The sequence below is a fragment of the Scyliorhinus torazame genome, unplaced genomic scaffold, assembly GCF_047496885.1.
Source record: "Scyliorhinus torazame isolate Kashiwa2021f unplaced genomic scaffold, sScyTor2.1 scaffold_442, whole genome shotgun sequence".
NCBI lineage: Eukaryota > Metazoa > Chordata > Chondrichthyes > Carcharhiniformes > Scyliorhinidae > Scyliorhinus > Scyliorhinus torazame.
In genome coordinates this window covers 111,621-131,054 of record NW_027308169.1, presented here as the reverse complement: position 1 = coordinate 131,054, position 19,434 = coordinate 111,621, and the positions used below count along the sequence as shown (strand labels likewise).

Sequence of the window (19,434 nt, the reverse complement as noted above, 5' to 3'; positions counted from 1 at the left end):
TGTACCTGTCCTGGGATTGTTTGGTGGCAACAGTGTAGAGGGAGCTTTACTCTGCATCTAACACTGTGCTGTACCTGTCCTGGGAGTGTTTGATGGGGACAGTGTAGAGGGAGCTTTTCTCTGTATCTAACCCCATGCTGTACCTGTCCTGGGAGTGTTTGATGGGGACAGTGTAGAGGGAGCTTTACTCTGTATCTAAACCCGTGCTGTACCTGTCCTGGGAGTGTTTGATGGGGACAGTGTAAAGGGAGCTGTACTCTGTATCTAACCCCGTGTTGTACCTGTCCTGGGAGTGTTTGATGGGGACGGTGTAGAGGGAGCTTTACTCTGTATCTAACCCCATGCTGTACCTGTCCTGGGAGTGTTTGATGGGGGACAGTGTAGAGGGAGCTGTACTCTGTATCTAACCCCGTGCTGTACCTGTCCTGGGAGTGTTTGATGGGGACAGTGTAGAGGGAGCTGTACTCTGTATCTAACCCCGTGCTGTACCTGTCCCGGGAGTGTTTGATGGGGACAGTGTAGAGGGAGCTGTACTCTGTATCTAACCCCGGGCTGCACCTGTCCTGGGAGTGTTTGATGGGGACAGTGTAGAGGGAGCTTTACTCTGTATCGAACCCCGTGCTGTACCTGTCCTGGGAGTGTTTGATGGGGACAGTGCAGAGGGAGCTTTACTCTGTATCACACCCCGTGCTGTACCTGTCCTGGGAGTGGTATATGGGGACATTGTAGAGGGAGCTTTACTCTGTATCGCACCCCGTGCTGTACCTGTCCTGGGAGTGTTTGATGGGGACAGTGTAGAGGGGGCTTTACTCTGTATCTAACCCTGTGCTGTACCTGTCCTGGGAGTGTTCGATCGGGACAGTGTAGAGGGAGCTTTACTCTGTATCTAACCCCGTGTTGTATCTGTCCTGGGAGTGTTTGATGGGGTCAGTTTAGAGGCAGCATTACTCTGTATCTCACCCCGTGCTGTATCTGTCCTGGGAGTGTTTGATGGGGTCAGTGTAGAGGGACCATTACTCTGTATCCAACCCTGTGCTGCACCTGTCCTGGGAGTGTTTGCTCTGGACAGTGTTGAAGGAGCTTTACTCTGTTTCTAACCCCGTGCTTTACCTGTCCTGGAAGCGTTTGATGGGGACAGTGTAGAGGGAGCTTTACTCTCTATCTAACCCCGTGCTGCACCTGTCCTGGGAGTGCTTGATATGGACAGTGTAGAGAGAGCTTTAGTCTGTATCTAACTCCGTTCTGTACATGTCCTGGGAGTGTTTGAAGGGGACACTGTAGAGGGAACTTTACTCTGTTCCTAACCCTGTGCTGTACCTGTCCTGGGAGTGTTTGATGGGGATAGTGGAGAGGGAGCTTTACTCTGTATCCAACCCTGTCCTGTACCTGTCCTGGGAGTGTTTGATGGGGACAGTGTAGCGGGAACTTTACTCTGTATGTAACCCCGTGCTGCACTTGTCCTGGGATTGTTCAATGGGGACAGTGTAGAGGGAGCTTTACTCCGTATCTAACCCCGTGCTGGATCTGTCCTGGGAGTGTTTGATGGGGTCAGTGTAGAGGGAGCATTACTCTGTATCGAACCCCGTGCTGTTCCTGTCCTGGGATTGTTTGATGGGGACAGTGTTGAGGGAGCTTTACTCTGTATCCAACCCTGTGCTGCACCTGTCCTGGGAGTGTTTGCTCTGGACAGTGTAGAAAGAGCTTTACTCTGTTTCTAACCCCGTGCTGTACCTGTCCTGGGAGCGTTTGATGGGGACAGCGTAGAGGGAGCTTTACTCTCTATCTAACCCCGTGTTGTACCTGTCCTGGGATTGTTTGATGGGGACAGTGTAGCGGGAGCTTTACTCTGTATGTAACCCCGTGCTATACCTGTCCTGAGAGTGTTTCATGGGGACAGTGTAGAGGGGGCTTTACTCTGTATCTAACCCTGTCCTGTACCTGTCCTGGCATTGTTTGGTGGCAACAGTGTAGAGGGGGCTTTACTCTGTATCTAACCCCATGCTGTACCTGTCCTGGGAGTGTTTGATGGGGACAGTGTAGAGGGAGCTTTACTCTGGATCTAACTCCGTGCTGTACCTGTCCTGGGGGTGTTTGATGGGGACAGTGTAGAGGGAGCTTTACTCTGTATCTAACCCCGTGCTGTACCTGTCCTGGGAGTGTTTGATGGGGACAGTGTAGCGGGGGCTTTACTCTGTATCTAACCCGTGCTGCACTTGTCCTGGGAGTGTTCGATGGGGACAGTGTAGAGAGAGCTTTACTCTGCATCTAACCCCGTGCTGTACCTGTCCTGGGAGTGTTTGATGGGGACAGTGTAGAGGGAGCTTTACTCTGTATCTAACCCCGTGCTGTACCTGTCCTGGGAGTGTTTGATGGGGACAGTGTCGAGGGAGCTTTACTCTGTATCTAACCCCGTGCTGTACCTGTCCTGGGAGTGTTTGATGGGGACAGTGTAGAGGGGGCTTTACTCTGTATCTAACCCCGTGCTGCACTTGTCCTGGGAGTGTTTGATGGGGACAGTGCAGAGGGAGCTTTACTCTATATCTAACCCCGTGCTGTACCTGTCCTGGGAGTGTTTGATGGGGACAGTGTAGAGGGAGCTTTACTCTGTATCTAACCCCGTGCTGTACCTGTCCTGGGAGTGTTTGATGGGGACAGTGTAGAGGGAGCTTTACTCTGTATCTAACCCCGTGCTGTACCTGTCCTGGGAGTGTTTGATGGGGACAGTGTAGAGGGGGCTTTACTCTGTATCTAACCCCGTGCTGCACTTGTCCTGGGAGTGTTCGATGGGGACAGTGTAGAGGGAGCTTTACTCTGCATCTAACCCCGTGCTGTACCTGTCCTGGGAGTGTTTGATGGGGACAGTGTAGAGGGAGCTTTACTCTGTATCTAACCCCGTGCTGTACCTGTCCTGGGAGTGTTTGATGGGGACAGTGTCGAGGGAACTTTACTCTGTATCTAACCCCGTGCTGTACCTGTCCTGGGAGTGTTTGATGGGGACAGTGTAGAGGGAGCTTTACTCTGTATCTAACCCCGTGCTGTACCTGTCCTGGGAGTGTTTGATGGGGACAGTGTAGAGGGAGCTTTACTCTGTATCTAACCCCGTGCTGTACCTGTCCTGGGAGTGTTTGATGGGGACAGTGTAGAGGGAGCTTTACTCTGTATCTAACCCCGTGCTGTACCTGTCCTGGGAGTGTTTGATGGAGACAGTGTAGAGGGAGCTTTACTCTGTATCTAACCCCGTGCTGCACTTGTCCTGGGAGTGTTCGATGGGGACAGTGTAGACGGAGCTTTACTCTGTGTCTAACCCCGTGTTGTACCTGTCCTGGCATTGTTTGGTGGCAACAGTGTAGAGGGGGCTTTACTCTGTATCTAACCCCATGCTGTACCTGTCCTGGGAGTGTTTGATGGGGACAGTGTAGAGGGAGCTTTACTCTGTATCTAACCCTGTCCTGTACCTGTCCTGGGATTGTTTGATGGGGACAGTGTAGAGGGAGCTTTACTCTGTATCTAACCCGGTGCTATACCTGTCCTGGGAGTGTTTCATGGGGACAGTGTAGAGGGAACTTTACTCTGTATCTAACTCCGTGCTGCACTTGTCCTGGGAGTGTTCGATTGGGACAGTGTAGAGGGAGCTTTACTCCGTATCTAATGCCGTGCTGTACCTGTCCTTCGAGTGTTTGATGGGGACAGTGTAGAGGGAGCGTTACTCTGTATCCCACACTGTGCTGTACCTGTCCTGGGAGTGTTTGATGGGGACAGTGGAGAGGGAGCTTTACTCTGTATCTAACGCCGTGCTGTACCTGTCCAGGGAGTGTTTGATGGGAACAGTGTTGAGGGAACTTTACTCGGTATCTAACCCCGTGTTGTACCTGTCCTGGGAGTGTTTGATGGGGACAGTGTAGAGGGAGCTTTAGTCTCTATCTAACTCCATGCTGTACCTGTCCTGGAAGTGTTTGCTGTGGACAGTGTAGAAGGAGCTTTACTCTGTTTCTAACTCCGTGCTGTACCTGTCCTGGGAGTGTTTAATGGGGACAGTGCAGAGGGAGCTTTACTCTGTATCTAAACCCGTGCTGTACCTGTCCTGGGAGTGTTTGATGGGGACAGTATCGAGGGAGCTTTACTCTGTATCTAACCCCGTGCTGGACCTGTCCTGGGAGTGTTTGATGGGGACAGTATAGAGGGAGCTTTACTCTGTATCTAACTCCGTGCTGTACCTGTCCTGGTATTGTTTGGTGGCAACAGTGTAGAGGGGGCTTTCCTCTGTATCTAACACTGTGCTGTACCTGTCCTGGGAGTGTTTGATGGGGACAGTGTAGACGGAGCTTTACTCTGTATCTAACCCCGTGCTGTACCTGTCCTGGGAGTGTTTGATGGGGACAGTGTAGAGGGAGCTTTACTCTGGATCTAACCCCATGCTGTACCTGTCCTGGGAGTGCTTGATGGGGACAGTGTAGAAGGAGCTTTCGTCTGTATCTAACTCCGTGCTGTACCTGTCCTGGGATTGTTTGGTGGCAACAGTGTAGAGGGGGCTTTACTCTGTATCTAACCCCGTGCTGTATCTGTCCTGGGAGTGTTTGATGGGGACAGTGTAGAGGGAACTTTACTCTGTATCTAACTCCGTGCTGCACTTGTCCTGGGAGTGTACGATGGGGACAGTGTAGAGGGAGCTTTACTCTGCATCTAACGCCGTGCTGTACCTGTCCTGGGAGTGTTTGATGGGGACAGTGTGGAGGGAGCTTTACTCTGTATCTAACCCCGTGCTGTACCTGTCCTGGGAGTGTTTGATGGGGACAGTGTAGAGGGAGCTTTAGTCTGTATCTAACTCCGTTCTGTACATGTCCTGGGAGTGTTTGAAGGGGACACTGTAGAGGGAACTTTACTCTGTTCCTAACCCTGTGCTGTACCAGTCCTGGGAGTGTTTGATGGGGACAGTGTAGACGGAGCTTTACTCTGTATCTAACCCCGTGCTGTACCTGTCCTGGGAGTGTTCGATGGGGACAGTTAGAGGGAGCTTTACTCTGTATCTAACCCTGTGTTGTAGCTGTCCGAGGACTGTTTGATGGGGACAAGGTGGAGCGAGCTTTACTCTGTATCTAACCCCGTGCTGTAGTTGTCCTGGGAGTGTTTGACGGGGACAGTGTAGAGGGAGCTTTACTCCGTATCTAACCCCGTGCTGTCTCTGTCCTGGGAGTGTTTGATGGGGTCAGTGTAGAGGGAGCATTACTCTGTATCTAACCCCGTGCTGTATCTGTCCTGGGAGTGTTTGATGGGGTCAGTGTAGAGGGAGCATCACTCTGTATCGAACCCCGTGCTGTTCCTGTCCTGGGAGTGTTTGATGGGGACAGTGTCGAGGGAGCTTTACTCTGTATCTAACCCCGTGCTGTACCTGTCCTGGGAGTGTTTGATGGGGACAGTGTCGAGGGAGCTTTACTCTGTATCCAACCCCGTGCTGCACCTGTGCTGGGAGTGTTTGCTCTGGACAGTGTAGAAGGAGCTTTACTCTGTATCTAACCCCGTGCTGTACCTGTCCTGGGAGCGTTTGATGGGGACAGTGTAGAGGGAGCTTTACTCTCTATCTAACCCCGTGCTGTACCAGTCCTGGGAGTGTTTGATGGGGACAGTGTTGAGGGAGCTTTACTCTGTATCTAACCCCGTGCTTCACCTGTCCTGGGGGTGTTTGATGGGGACAGTGTAGAGGGAGCTTTAGTCTGTATCTAACTCCGTGCTGTACCTGTCCTGGTATTGTTTGGTGGCAACAGTGTAGAGGGGGCTTTACTCTGTATCTAACCCCGTGCTGTACCTGTCCTGGGAGTGTTTGATGGGGACAGTGTAGAGGGAGCTTTACTCTGTATCTAACCCCGTGCTGTACCTGTCCTGGGAGTGTTTGATGGGGACAGTGTAGAGGGAGCTTTACTCTGTATCTAACGCCCTGCTGTACCTGTCCTGGGAGTGCTTGATGGGGACAGTGTAGAGGGAGCTTTATTCTGTATCTAACCCCGTGCTGTACCTGTCCTGGGAGTGTTTGATGGGGACAGTGTAGAGGGAGCTTTAGTCTGTATCTAACTCCGTGCTGTACCTGTCCTGGGATTGTTTGGTGGCAACAGTGTAGAGGGGGCTTTACTCTGTATCTAACCCCGTGCTGTATCTGTCCTGGGAGTGTTTGATGGGGACAGTGTAGAGGGAACTTTACTCTGTATCTAACTCCGTGCTGCACTTGTCCTGGGAGTGTACGATGGGGACAGTGTAGAGGGAGCTTTTCTCTGTATCTAACCCCGTGCTGTACCTGTCCTGGGAGTGTTTGATGGGGACAGTGTAGAGGGAGCTTTACTCTGTCTCTAACCCCGTGCTGTACCTGTCCTGGGAGTGTTTGATGGGGACAGTGTAGAGGGAGCTTTACTCTGTATCTAACTCCGTGCTGTCCCTGTCCTGGGAGTGTTTGATGGGGACAGTGTAGAGGGGGCTTTACTCTGTATCTAAGCCCGTGCTGTACCTGTCCTGGGAGTGTTTGATGGGGACAGTGTAGAGGGAGCTTTACTCTGTATCTAACTCCGTGCTGTACCTGTCCTGGGAGTGTTTGATGGGGACAGTGTAGAGGGAACTTTACTCTGTATCTAAACCCGTGCTGTCCCTGTCCTGGGAGTGTTTGATGGGGACAGTGTAGTGGGAGCTTTCCTCTGTATCTAACCCCGTGCTGTACCTGTCCTGGGAGTGTTTGATGGGGACAGTGTCTAACCCGGTTCTGATTCGGTTATTGATGGGCACTGAATCGATGAGATATGTTTACCAGGTTTCTCTCCTGTTGTCTGTGGATAGGGGACCTGAGACACATCAAGAAGTTGAAGCTCTGGACGCTGTACGAGGTTCTCGTGGAGAAGTACGAATGGTCTTTTGAGCTGGCCGCACAGTTCACCCAGTTCCTGTTGCCCATGTTGGAGTTCGTCCCCGAGAGGCGGGCTTGTGCATCGGACTGTCTGAATCACCCCTGGCTGTGCTCCTAACCCCCACCGTGATCAGGCGAGCAAGGGAGAGAGAGCGCACGGACTGCCGCAACATCGCCACCCCCCCCCTGCACACACAGCGCATCGGACCGAGACAGCCCCCGCCATCAGTCACCTCCTCCTTCTCGTGCCCCCTCCCCTGCTGGTTCACTGACTGCCCTGGGGTGGGGTGCCAGAGTGGGGGACCGCGGGGGGAGGTGGGGGTGCCGGTTTGGGTGGGGGGGGGGACATATTTTGGCCTCAGTACCTCAGGGCAGGGGTTGGGTTCAGAGCCAGCAGCGAGGAGGTTCGAAGGATGGTTGGCGTATCGATCCGGGGGGTCTCCCTGGAGATGGTCGATGTAAACGTTTTAACAGGTGGTCACGGGTTGAATCTCACGCGGGCGGGGTGGGGGGGGGGGACGACGACGAGGGGAGGGGGAGGGGGGGGCGATTAGGGGGGGATGAGGTGAGGGGAAAGGGAGAGGAGTGGGACGATTAGGGGGGGGACGAGGGGGGGGAGAAAGGGGAGGAGTGCAGGGGGTGACGGGGGAGGGGAGTGCAGGGGGGGAAGGGGGAGGGGTGCCGGGGGGGAGGGCAAGGGGGACGACGAGGTGAGGGGTGGTGTGCGGTAGGGGTATGTATGGAGTGGGGGTTTGCAGAGGGAGTGTGCCGGGGGGGGGGGGGGGGGGGGGGGGGTTACCCCAGGGCCCCAGACAGCACCTCCTCCTTTCACTGATTCCCGGTCGAGCTGGAGTGGAGGAATCCTCAACCTCCTCCAGCCCCGACACCCCTCCCTATCTCTGTAACCTCCTCCAGCCCCGACACCCCTCCCTATCTCTGTAACCTCCTCCAGCCCCGACACCCCTCCCTATCCCTGTAACCTCCTCCAGTCCCGACACCCCTCCCTATCCCTGTAACCTCCTCCAGTCCCGACACCCCTCCCTATCTCTGTAACCTCCTCCAGCCCCGACACCCCTCCCTATCTCTGTAACCTCCTCCAGCCCCTACACCCCTCCCTATCTCTGTAACCTCCTCCAGCCCCGACACCCCTCCCTATCTCTGTAACCTCCTCCAGCCCCTACACCCTCCCTATCTCTGTAACATCCTCCAGCTCCTACACCCCTCCCTATCTCTGTAACCTCCTCCAGTCCCTACACCCCTCCCTATCTCTGTAACCTCCTCCAGCCCCTACAACCCTCCCTATCTCTGTAACGTCCTCCAGCTCCTACACCCCTCCCTATCTCTGTAACCTCCTCCAGCCCTGGCACCCTCCCTATCTCTGTAACCTCCTCCAGCCCCTACACCACTCCCTATCTCTGTAACCTCCTCCAGCCCCTACAACCCTCCCTATCTCTGTAACCTCCTCCAGCCCCGACACCCCTCCCTATCCCTGTAACCTCCTCCAGTCCCGACACCCCTCCCTATCTCTGTAACCTCCTCCAGCCCCGACACCCCTCCCTATCTCTGTAACCTCCTCCAGCCCCGACACCCCTCCCTATCCCTGTAACCTCCTCCAGTCCCTACACCCCTCCCTATCTCTGTAACCTCCTCCAGCCCCGACACCCCTCCCTATCTCTGTAACCTCCTCCAGCCCCTACACCCTCCCTATCTCTGTAACATCCTCCAGCTCCTACACCCCTCCCTATCTCTGTAACCTCCTCCAGTCCCTACACCCTCCCTATCTCTGTAACGTCCTCCAGCTCCTACACCCCTCCCTATCTCTGTAACCTCCTCCAGCCCTGGCACCCTCCCTATCTCTGTAACCTCCTCCAGCCCCTACACCCCTCCCTATCTCTGTAACCTCCTCCAGCCCCTACACCCTCCCTATCTCTGTAACGTCCTCCAGCTCCTACACCCCTCCCTATCTCTGTAACCTCCTCCAGTCCCTACACCCTCCCTATCTCTGTAACCTCCTCCAACCCCTTGCAGCCCTCCCTATCTCTGTAACCTCCTCCTGCCCCGACACCCCTCCCTATCTCTGTAACCTCCTCCAGCCGCTACACCCCTCCCTATCTCTGTAACCTCCTCCAGCACCTACACCACTCCCTATCTCTGTAACCTCCTCCAGCCCCTACAACCCTCCCTATCTCTGTAACCTCCTCCAGTCCCCTACACCCCTCCCTATCTCTGTAACCTCCTCCAGCCCCTACACCACTCCCTATCTCTGTAACCTCCTCCAGTCCCTACACCCCTCCCTATCTCTGTAACCTCCTCCAGCCCCGACACCCCTCCCTATCTCTGTAACCTCCTCCAGCCCCTACACCCTCCCTATCTCTGTAACATCCTCCAGCTCCTACACCCCTCCCTATCTCTGTAACCTCCTCCAGTCCCTACACCCTCCCTATCTCTGTAACGTCCTCCAGCTCCTACACCCCTCCCTATCTCTGTAACCTCCTCCAGCCCTGGCACCCTCCCTATCTCTGTAACCTCCTCCAGCCCCTACACCACTCCCTATCTCTGTAACCTCCTCCAGCCCCTACAACCCTCCCTATCTCTGTAACCTCCTCCAGCCCCGACACCCCTCCCTATCCCTGTAACCTCCTCCAGTCCCGACACCCCTCCCTATCTCTGTAACCTCCTCCAGCCCCGACACCCCTCCCTATCTCTGTAACCTCCTCCAGCCCCGACACCCCTCCCTATCCCTGTAACCTCCTCCAGTCCCTACACCCCTCCCTATCTCTGTAACCTCCTCCAGCCCCGACACCCCTCCCTATCTCTGTAACCTCCTCCAGCCCCTACACCCTCCCTATCTCTGTAACATCCTCCAGCTCCTACACCCCTCCCTATCTCTGTAACCTCCTCCAGTCCCTACACCCTCCCTATCTCTGTAACGTCCTCCAGCTCCTACACCCCTCCCTATCTCTGTAACCTCCTCCAGCCCTGGCACCCTCCCTATCTCTGTAACCTCCTCCAGCCCCTACACCCCTCCCTATCTCTGTAACCTCCTCCAGCCCCTACACCCTCCCTATCTCTGTAACGTCCTCCAGCTCCTACACCCCTCCCTATCTCTGTAACCTCCTCCAGTCCCTACACCCTCCCTATCTCTGTAACCTCCTCCAACCCCTTGCAGCCCTCCCTATCTCTGTAACCTCCTCCTGCCCCGACACCCCTCCCTATCTCTGTAACCTCCTCCAGCCGCTACACCCCTCCCTATCTCTGTAACCTCCTCCAGCACCTACACCACTCCCTATCTCTGTAACCTCCTCCAGCCCCTACAACCCTCCCTATCTCTGTAACCTCCTCCAGTCCCCTACACCCCTCCCTATCTCTGTAACCTCCTCCAGCCCCTACACCACTCCCTATCTCTGTAACCTCCTCCAGTCCCTACACCCCTCCCTATCTCTGTAACCTCCTCCAGCCCCGACACCCCTCCCTATCTCTGTAACCTCCTCCAGCCCCTACACCCTCCCTATCTCTGTAACATCCTCCAGCTCCTACACCCCTCCCTATCTCTGTAACCTCCTCCAGTCCCTACACCCTCCCTATCTCTGTAACGTCCTCCAGCTCCTACACCCCTCCCTATCTCTGTAACCTCCTCCAGCCCTGGCACCCTCCCTATCTCTGTAACCTCCTCCAGCCCCTACACCCCTCCCTATCTCTGTAACCTCCTCCAGCCCCTACACCCTCCCTATCTCTGTAACGTCCTCCAGCTCCTACACCCCTCCCTATCTCTGTAACCTCCTCCAGTCCCTACACCCTCCCTATCTCTGTAACCTCCTCCAACCCCTTGCAGCCCTCCCTATCTCTGTAACCTCCTCCTGCCCCGACACCCCTCCCTATCTCTGTAACCTCCTCCAGCCGCTACACCCCTCCCTATCTCTGTAACCTCCTCCAGCGCCTACACCACTCCCTATCTCTGTAACCTCCTCCAGCCCCTACAACCCTCCCTATCTCTGTAACCTCCTCCAGCGCCGACACCCCTCCCTATCTCTGTAACCTCCTCCAGCCCCTACACCCCTCCCTATCTCTGTAACCTCCTCCAGCCCCTACACCCCTCCTTATCTCTGTAACCTCCTCCAGCCCCGACAACCCTCCCTATCCCTGTAACCTCCTCCAACCCCTACACCCTCCCTATCTCTGTAACCTCCTCCAGCCCCTACAACCCTCCCTATCTCTGTAACCTCCTCCAGCCCCGACACCCCTCCCTATCTCTGTAACCTCCTCCAGCCCCTACACCCCTCCCTATCTCTGTAACCTCCTCCAGCCCCTACACCCCTCCCTATCTCTGTAACCTCCTCCAGTCCCCTACACCCCTCCCTATCTCTGTAACCTCCTCCAGCCCCTACACCACTCCCTATCTCTGTAACCTCCTCCAGCCCCTACACCCCTCCCTATCTCTGTAACCTCCTCCAGCCCCGACACCCCTCCCTATCTCTGTAACCCCCTCCAGCCCCTCCCTATCTCTGTAACCTCCTCCAGCCCCTACACCCCTCCCTATCTCTGTAATCTCCTCCAGCCCCTACAACCCTCCCTATCTCTGTAACCTCCTCCAGCGCCTACACCCCTCCCTATCTCTGTAACCTGCTCCAGCCCCTACACCCCTCCCTATCTCTGTAATCTCCTCCAGCGCCTACACCCCTCCCTATCTCTGTAACCTCCTCCAGCCCCTACACCCCTCCCTATCTCTGTAACCTCCTCCAGCCCCTACACCCTCCCTATCTCTGTAACCTCCTCCAGCCCCGACACCCCTCCCTATCTCTGTAACCTCCTCCAGCCCCTACAACCCTCCCTATCTCTGTAACCTCCTCCAGCCCCGACACCCCTCCCTATCTCTGTAACATCCTCCAACCCCTACACCCCTATCTCTGTAACCTCCTCCAGCCCCTACACCCCTCCCTATCTCTGTAACCTCCTCCAGCCCCTACACCCCTATCTCTGTAACCTCCTCCAGCCCCGACACCCCTCCCTATCTCTGTAACCTCCTCCAGCCTCTACACCCCTCCCTATCTCTGTAACCTCCTCCAGCCCCTACACCCCTCCCTATCTCTGTAACCTCCTCCAGCCCCTACACCCCTATCTCTGTAACCTCCTCCAGCCCCGACACCCCTCCCTATCTCTGTAACCTCCTCCAGCCTCTACACCCCTCCCTATCTCTGTAACCTCCTCCAGCCCCTACAACCCTCCCTGTCTCTGTAACCTCGTCTCTAATACCCTCCGGGATCTCTGCTCTCCTCCAATTCTGGCCTCTCGAGTGTCCTCCGATTCCCATCGCTCCGCCATTGTCGGCCGTGCCTTCAGTTGCCTTGGGGGGCCCTGAGATCTGAAATTCCCTCCCTATACCTCTCCCCCTCCCTGTCTGTCTCTCTCTTTCTCTCAGTCTCTGTCTCTGACTCAGTCTCTCTCTATCTCTTTTTCTCTCTCTCTCTCTTCTCTCTGGCTTTCTTGGTCTCTCTCGAAGAGCACAGAAAAGTGCAGGAGCGGAACAGGCCCTTCGGCCCTCGAAGACCATGCTGCCCGTCTAACCCAAAACCGTCTACACTTCCAGGGTCCGTATCCCTCTATTCCCATCCTATTCATGTATTTGTCAAGATGCCCCTTAAATGTCACTATCGTCCCTGCTTCCACCACCTCCTCCGGCAGCGAGTTCCAGGCACCCACTACCCTCTGTGTAAAAAACTTGCCTCGTACATCTACTCTAAACCTTGCCCCTCGCACCTTAAACCTAGTAATTGACCCCTCTACCCTGGGGAAAAGTCTCTGACTATCCACTCTGTCTATGCCCCTCATAATTTTGTATACCTCTATCAGGTCGCCCCTCAACCTCCTTCGTTCCAGTGAGAACAAACCGAGTTTATTCAACCGCTCCTCATAGCTAATCCCCTCCATACCAGGCAACATCCTGGTAAATCTCTTCTGCACCCTCTCTAAAGCCTCCACATCCTTCTGGTAGTGTGGCGACCAGAATTGAACACTATACTCCAAGTGTGGCCTAACTAAGGTTCTATAGAGCTGCAACATGACTTGCCAATTCTTATACTCAATGCCCCGGCCAATGAAGGCAAGCATGCCGTATGCCTTCTTGACTACCTTCTCCACCTGTGTTGCCCCTTTCAGTGACCTGTGGACCTGTACATCTAGATCTCTCTGCTATCATAAAATATGCAGTAAATACTGGATAGCCACAAGTTAATATCTACCTGCTGCTTTAACTGTCCCACACTCCACTTGCACACACAATGCAGACAAACACAGAGGGGGAAAGGGGTGAAAATATAATCAGGATGAAAGTCCGTGATGGTCATTCTTTTGCACACTTTGCTCAGCATGCTGGGTGGTCACAGTCTCTGCTCTTCTTTGTAAAGTCATTCATTCAGGGCCCCTCTGGCTTTGAAAATGCTGCACATCAGGCTTTCTGGAGGGACACCTTCTTTCACATCAACTTCTGCTTTCAGCGCATGGTTTCACTTCAGCCGCAACAGCCTCCAGAGAACATCTGGACAGAGTCCAGGAACAGCTGGACAGAGTCCAGGAACATCTGGACAGAGTCAGACATCACAGTGACATTCTGGAGAATTGATTAGGTCTGCCTCTCTCCCTCTGTCTCTATCTCCCTGTCTCTCTCTCTCTGTCTCCCTGTCTCTCTCTCTCTGTCTCCCTGTCTCTCTCTCTCTGTCTCCCTGTGTCTCCAACTCTGTCTCCCTCCCACTCTGTCTCTTTCTCTCTCTCCCTCTTTCTCTCTCTCCCTCTTTCTCTCTCTCCCTCTCTCTGTATCCCCCTCTCTCTGTATCCCCCTCTCTCTGTATCCCCCTCTCTCTGTATCCCCCTCTCTCTGTATCCCCCTCTCTCTGTATCCCCCTCTCTCTGTATCCCCCTCTCTCTGTATCCCCCTCTCTCTGTATCCCCCTCTCTCTGTATCCCCCTCTCTCTGTATCCCCCTCTCTCTGTATCCCCCTCTCTCTGTATCCCCCTCTCTCTGTATCCCCCTCTCTCTGTATCCCCCTCTCTCTGTATCCCCCTCTCTCTGTATCCCCCTCTCTCTGTATCCCCCTCTCTCTGTATCCCCCTCTCTCTGTATCCCCCTCTCTCTGTATCCCCCTCTCTCTGTATCCCCCCTCTCTCTGTATCCCCCTCTCTCTGTATCCCCCTCTCTCTGTATCCCCCTCTCTCTGTATCCCCCTCTCTCTGTATCCCCCTCTCTCTGTATCCCCCTCTCTCTGTATCCCCCTCTCTCTGTATCCCCCTCTCTCTGTATCCCCCTCTCTCTGTATCCCCCTCTCTCTGTATCCCCCTCTCTCTGTATCCCCCTCTCTCTGTATCCCCCTCTCTCTGTATCCCCCTCTCTCTGTATCCCCCTCTCTCTGTATCCCCCTCTCTCTGTATCCCCCTCTCTCTGTATCCCCCTCTCTCTGTATCCCCCTCTCTCTGTATCCCCCTCTCTCTGTATCCCCCTCTCTCTGTATCCCCCTCTCTCTGTATCCCCCTCTCTCTGTATCCCCCTCTCTCTGTATCCCCCTCTCTCTGTATCCCCCTCTCTCTGTATCCCCCTCTCTCCGTATCCCCCTCTCTCTCTGTATCCCCCTTCTCTCTCTGTATCCCTCTCTCTATCTTCCTCTCTCGGTCTCTCTCGGTCTCTCTCTGTATCTCTCTCTCTCCCTCCCTCTACTTTACTTCCTCTCTCTGCCTCTCTCCCTCTTTCTCTGACCCCCCCTTCTCTCTCTGTCTCCCTCTTTCTCTATGTGTCGCTCTCTTTATCTGTCTGTCTCTCTCTCTCTCTGTCTCCTCCCTCTGACTCTCTCGGTCTTTCTCTCTCTGCATCTCTCTCGGCCTCCCCATCTGTCTCTTTGTCTCCCTCTCTTTCTCTCTCTGTCTGTCTCCCTCTCTCTCTGTCTGTCTCCCTCTCTCTCTGTCTGTCTCCCTCTCTCAGTCTGTCTCCCTCAGTCTCGTTCTCCCTCGGTTTCTCTCATTCTGTCTCTCTCGTTCTCCCTCTCCCTCTCCCTCTCTCTCTCCCTCTCGTTCTCCCTCTCTCTCTCTGACCAAGCTGTGGTTTTGCTGTGCCCCCCATGTGCCTCGGGCTGTGATTCTGGTGCAGGCAGTGGTTATACATCCCAGCACGTGGGGCCACACTCCCTCAGACCCCTCCCTAATGGCCCCTCGAGAAGGTGGTGGGTGAGCTGCCTTCTGGAACCCGCTGCAGACCCCGTGTGGTGTAGGTACACCCACTGTGCTGTTAGGGAGGGAGTTCCGGGATTTTGCGACAGTGAAGGAACGGCCGATATATTTCCGAGTGGGGATGGTGAGGGGCTCGGAGGGGAGCCTCCAGGTGGTGGGGGTCCCAGGTATCTGCTGCTCTTGTCCTTCTAGATGGTAGAGGGCGTGGGTTTGGAAGGTGCTGTTGAAGGGGAGTCGCCAGTTTAACTCTCCCCTCTTGACTGAAGAGGTTATGAGTTGAATTTGCACATCAGGTCTTGAGATCATAGTCCAGGTCGACAATCACAGTGTGGTACTGAGGGAGTGCCGCACTGTCAGAGGGTCAGTACTGAGGGAGTGCCGCACTGTCAGAGGGTCAGTACTGAGGGAGTGCCGCACTGTCAGAGGGTCGGTACTGAGGGAGTGCCGCACTGTCAGAGGGTCAGTACTGAGGGAGTGCCGCACTGTCAGAGGGTCAGTACTGAGGGAGGGCCGCACTGTCAGAGGGTCAATACTGAGGGAGTGCCGCACTGTCAGAGGGTCAGTACTGAGGGAGTGCTGCACTGTCAGAGGGTCAGTACTGAGGGAGTGCCGCACTGTCAGAGGGTCAGTACTGAGGGAGTGCCGCACTGTCAGAGGGTCGGTACTGAGGGAGTGCTGCACTGTCAGAGGGTCAGTACTGAGGGAGTGCCGCACTGTCAGAGGGTCAGTACTGAGGGAGTGCCGCACTGTCAGAGGGTCAGTACTGAGGGAATGCTACACTGTCTGAGGGTAAGTACTGAGGGAGTGCTGCACTGTCAGAGGGTCAGTACTGAGGGAGTGCCGCACTGTCAGAGGGTCAGTACTGAGGGAATGCCGCACTGTCAGAGGGTCAGTACTGAGGGAGTGCCGCACTGTCAGAGGGTCAGTACTGAGGGAGTGCTGCACTGTCAGAGGGTCAGTACTGAGGGAGTGCTGCACTGTCAGAGGGTCAGTACTGAGGGAGTTCCGCACTGTCAGAGGATCAGTAGAAAGGTGCTGCTACAGAGGGGAAGGCAGGCAGGGGGTTTGGGTCTCCCGAGCCTGTTGTACTACTACTGGGCGGCGAATATGGAGAAGGTACGGAGCTGGGTCAGAGGGGTGGATTCTCAGTGGGTCAGAATGGAGGAGAGTTTGTGCAGGGGGTCGGGGCTGAAAGCACTAGCGACAGCGCCGCTCCCGATAGTTCCGGGGAAATACTCAGGGAGTCCGGTAATAATAGCTTCATTGAGAATTTGGAGGCAGTTTCGCCAACACTTCGGGTTGGGGCAGGGTCAAGGGAAATGCCGATTCGGGGGGACCACAGATTTGAGCCAGGGAGGTGGGATGGGAGTTTTCGGAAATGGGAAGAGAAGGGGATTAAGACGCTAAAAGATTTGTTTCTTCGGGGTCGGTTTGCAGGATTGAGGGAGCTGGAAGCGAAGTATGGGCTGGAGCAGGGAGAAGGGTTTAGGTACATGCAGGTTCGGGATTTTGCCAGGAAGGAGATACAGAGCTTCCCGGAGGAGCCGGCCTCCACATTGCTGGAGGAGGTGCTGACGACAAGGGGACTGGAGAAGGGGGTCAGCGGTTTACGGAGCTATTTCGGAGGAGGAGAAGGCACCGCTGGAAGGGATCAAAGCAAAGTGGGAGGAAGAGTTGGGAGAGGTTATGGAGGAGGGGTTCTGGTGTGAGGTGCTCCGGAGAGTGAATGCCTCCACCTCGTGCGTGAGGTTGGGGCTGATACAGCTGAAGGTGGTGTACAGAGCACACCTCACGAGGGCGACGATGAGCCGGCTCTTTGTAGGAGTAGAAGATGTGTGTGAATGTATTCGGGGTGTCGGACCAGCTGGGGTTGGAAGCGAGCGCGGAGGCAGATGTTGTAACCTTCGCCTCGTTGATCGCCCGAAGGCGGATCCTATTAGGGTGGAGATCACTGTCAGAGGGTCAGTACTGAGGGAGTGCCGCACTGTCAGAGGGTCAGTACTGAGGGAGTGCCGCACTGTCAGAGGGTCAGTACTGAGGGAGTGCCGCACTGTCAGAGGGTCAGTACTGAGGGAGTTCTGCACTGTCAGAGGGTCAGTACTGAGGGAGTGCCGCACTGTCAGAGGGTCAGTACTGAGGGAGCGTCGCACTGTCAGAGGGTCAGTGCTGAGGGAGTGCTGCACTGTCAGAGGGTCAGTACTGAGGGAGTGCTGCACTGTCAGAGGGTCAGTACTGAGGGAGCGCCGCACTGTCAGAGGGTCAGTACTGAGGGAGTGCCGCACTGTCAGAGTGTCAGTACTGAGGGAGTGCTGCACTGTCAGAGGGTCAGTACTGAGGGAGCGCTGCACTGTCAGAGGGTCAGTACTGAGGGAGTGCTGCACTGTCAGAGGGTCAGTGCTGAGGGAGTGCTGCACTGTCAGAGGGTCAGTGCTGAGGGAGTGCCGCATTGTCAGAGGGTCAGTACTGAGGGAATGCCGCACTGTCAGAGGGTCAGTGCTGAGGGAGTGCCGCACTGTCAGCGGGTCAGTACTGAGGGAGCGCCGCACTGTCAAAGTTACTATTTCCCAGCGTGGATGTTTACCCAGTGTCTGGTGGATATATTCAGAAGAATAGAGTGAGGGGTTGGGGTGAGGACGTTGGAGGGGGTGCTCGGGTGATGTGGGGGGTGGGCGGGGGGGCTGGAGTTCTCCCAGGTGACTGCGGACAATATCCATTCACCAAATACCAACATCAGACGATCATGTTGGTGGCACGACATTGGCAAGGATCTCGCTCGGGACAAACCAGTGTGCGTGTTTCTCAAACGTCTCTGAACCTCCTTCCTCGAGTGCAAAGCCTTCTAGAATGTTCCGAGAAGGAACACCCTACCCCCCCCCCCGCCCCCCTCTCCCGGGATGGGGGTAGGGCGGTGCAATCCAGTTCCCCTCCCCTCCCTCCTCCATCCTGGGCTGCTCGGGGAGGCTGCCCGTTGACGTTCCTCTCCCAACGTGCCATTGGCGATGAGCGGGAGGTGGTGGTGGGCCGGGTTTTATTTTTTGGCGTGTGCGTTGCGTGTGTGGGTGTGTTTATTGCATGTGTATCCAGCTCACCTCCAGGCAGCCTGGCCTCTGAGTGAGTGAGGGACCCGGCCTGGCTTCTCCACCACGCCTGCCACAGCTCTGGTCAGGGTGTCCGCACAATGGAACCTCAATCTTTCAGTAAATTATTTTAAAATAAAAATATTACTCTGACCTGTGCCTTATTTCTCACTGAGCTGAAAACAACATCGCCGCTGGTCTGTACCCCACACCCCTCACTGTAGCACTGATATACCCCACACCCCTCACTGTAACACTGATATACCCCACACCCCTCACTGTAACACTGATATACCCCACACCCCTCACTGTAAAACTGATATACCCCACACCCCTCACTGTAACACTGATATATCCCACACCCCTCACTGTAACACTGATATACCCCACACCCCTCACTGTAACACTGATATACCCCACACCCCTCACTGTAACACTCTGATATACCCCACACCCCTCACTGTAACACTGATATACCCCACACCCCTCACTGTAACACTGATATACCCCACACCCCTCACTGTAACACTGATATACCCCACACACCTCACTGTAACACTGATATACCCCACACCCCTCACTGTAACACTGATATACCCCACACCCCTCACTGTAACACTCTGATATACCCCACACCCCTCACTGTAACACTGATATACCCCACACCCCAACACTCTGATATACCCCACACCCCTCACTGTAACACTGATATACCCCACACCCCTCACTGTAACACTGATATACCCCACACCCCTCACTGTAACACTGATATACCCCACACTCCTCACTGTAACACTGATATACCCCACACCCCTCAGTGTAACACTGATATATCCCACACCCCTCACTGTAACACTGATATACCCCACACCCCTCACTGTAACACTGATATACCCCACACCCCTCACTGTAACACTGATATACCTCACACCCCTCACTGTAACACTGATATACCCCACACCCCTCACTGTAACACTCTGATATACCCCTCACTGTAACACTCTGATATACCCCACACTCCTCACTGTAACACTCTGATATACCCCACACCCCTCACTGTAACACTGATATACCCCACACTCCTCACTGTAACACTGATATACTCCTCACTGTAACACACTGATATACCCCACACCCCTCACTGTAACACTGATATACCCCACACCGCTCACTGTAACACTGATATACCCCACACCCCTCACTGTAACACTGATATACCCCACACCCCTCACTGTAACACTCTGATATACCCGTCACCCCTCACTGTAA

The 19,434-nt window shown here is 55.0% G+C and overlaps 1 protein-coding gene across 2 annotated transcripts in view; it reads left to right on the top strand.

The window, feature by feature from the left end:
- LOC140406296 (SRSF protein kinase 3-like) overlaps positions 1–7,174 on the top strand; it is a 45,120-nt gene extending 37,946 nt beyond the window's left edge. For both annotated transcript variants that reach the window (XM_072494409.1, XM_072494408.1), the window contains one exon: positions 6,814–7,174. In XM_072494409.1, the coding sequence (XP_072350510.1) occupies positions 6,814–6,998 (185 nt within the window). In that variant the 3' untranslated portion in view covers positions 6,999–7,174. The remainder of the gene's footprint in view (positions 1–6,813) is intronic.
- Positions 7,175–19,434: the final 12,260 nt, after the last annotated feature.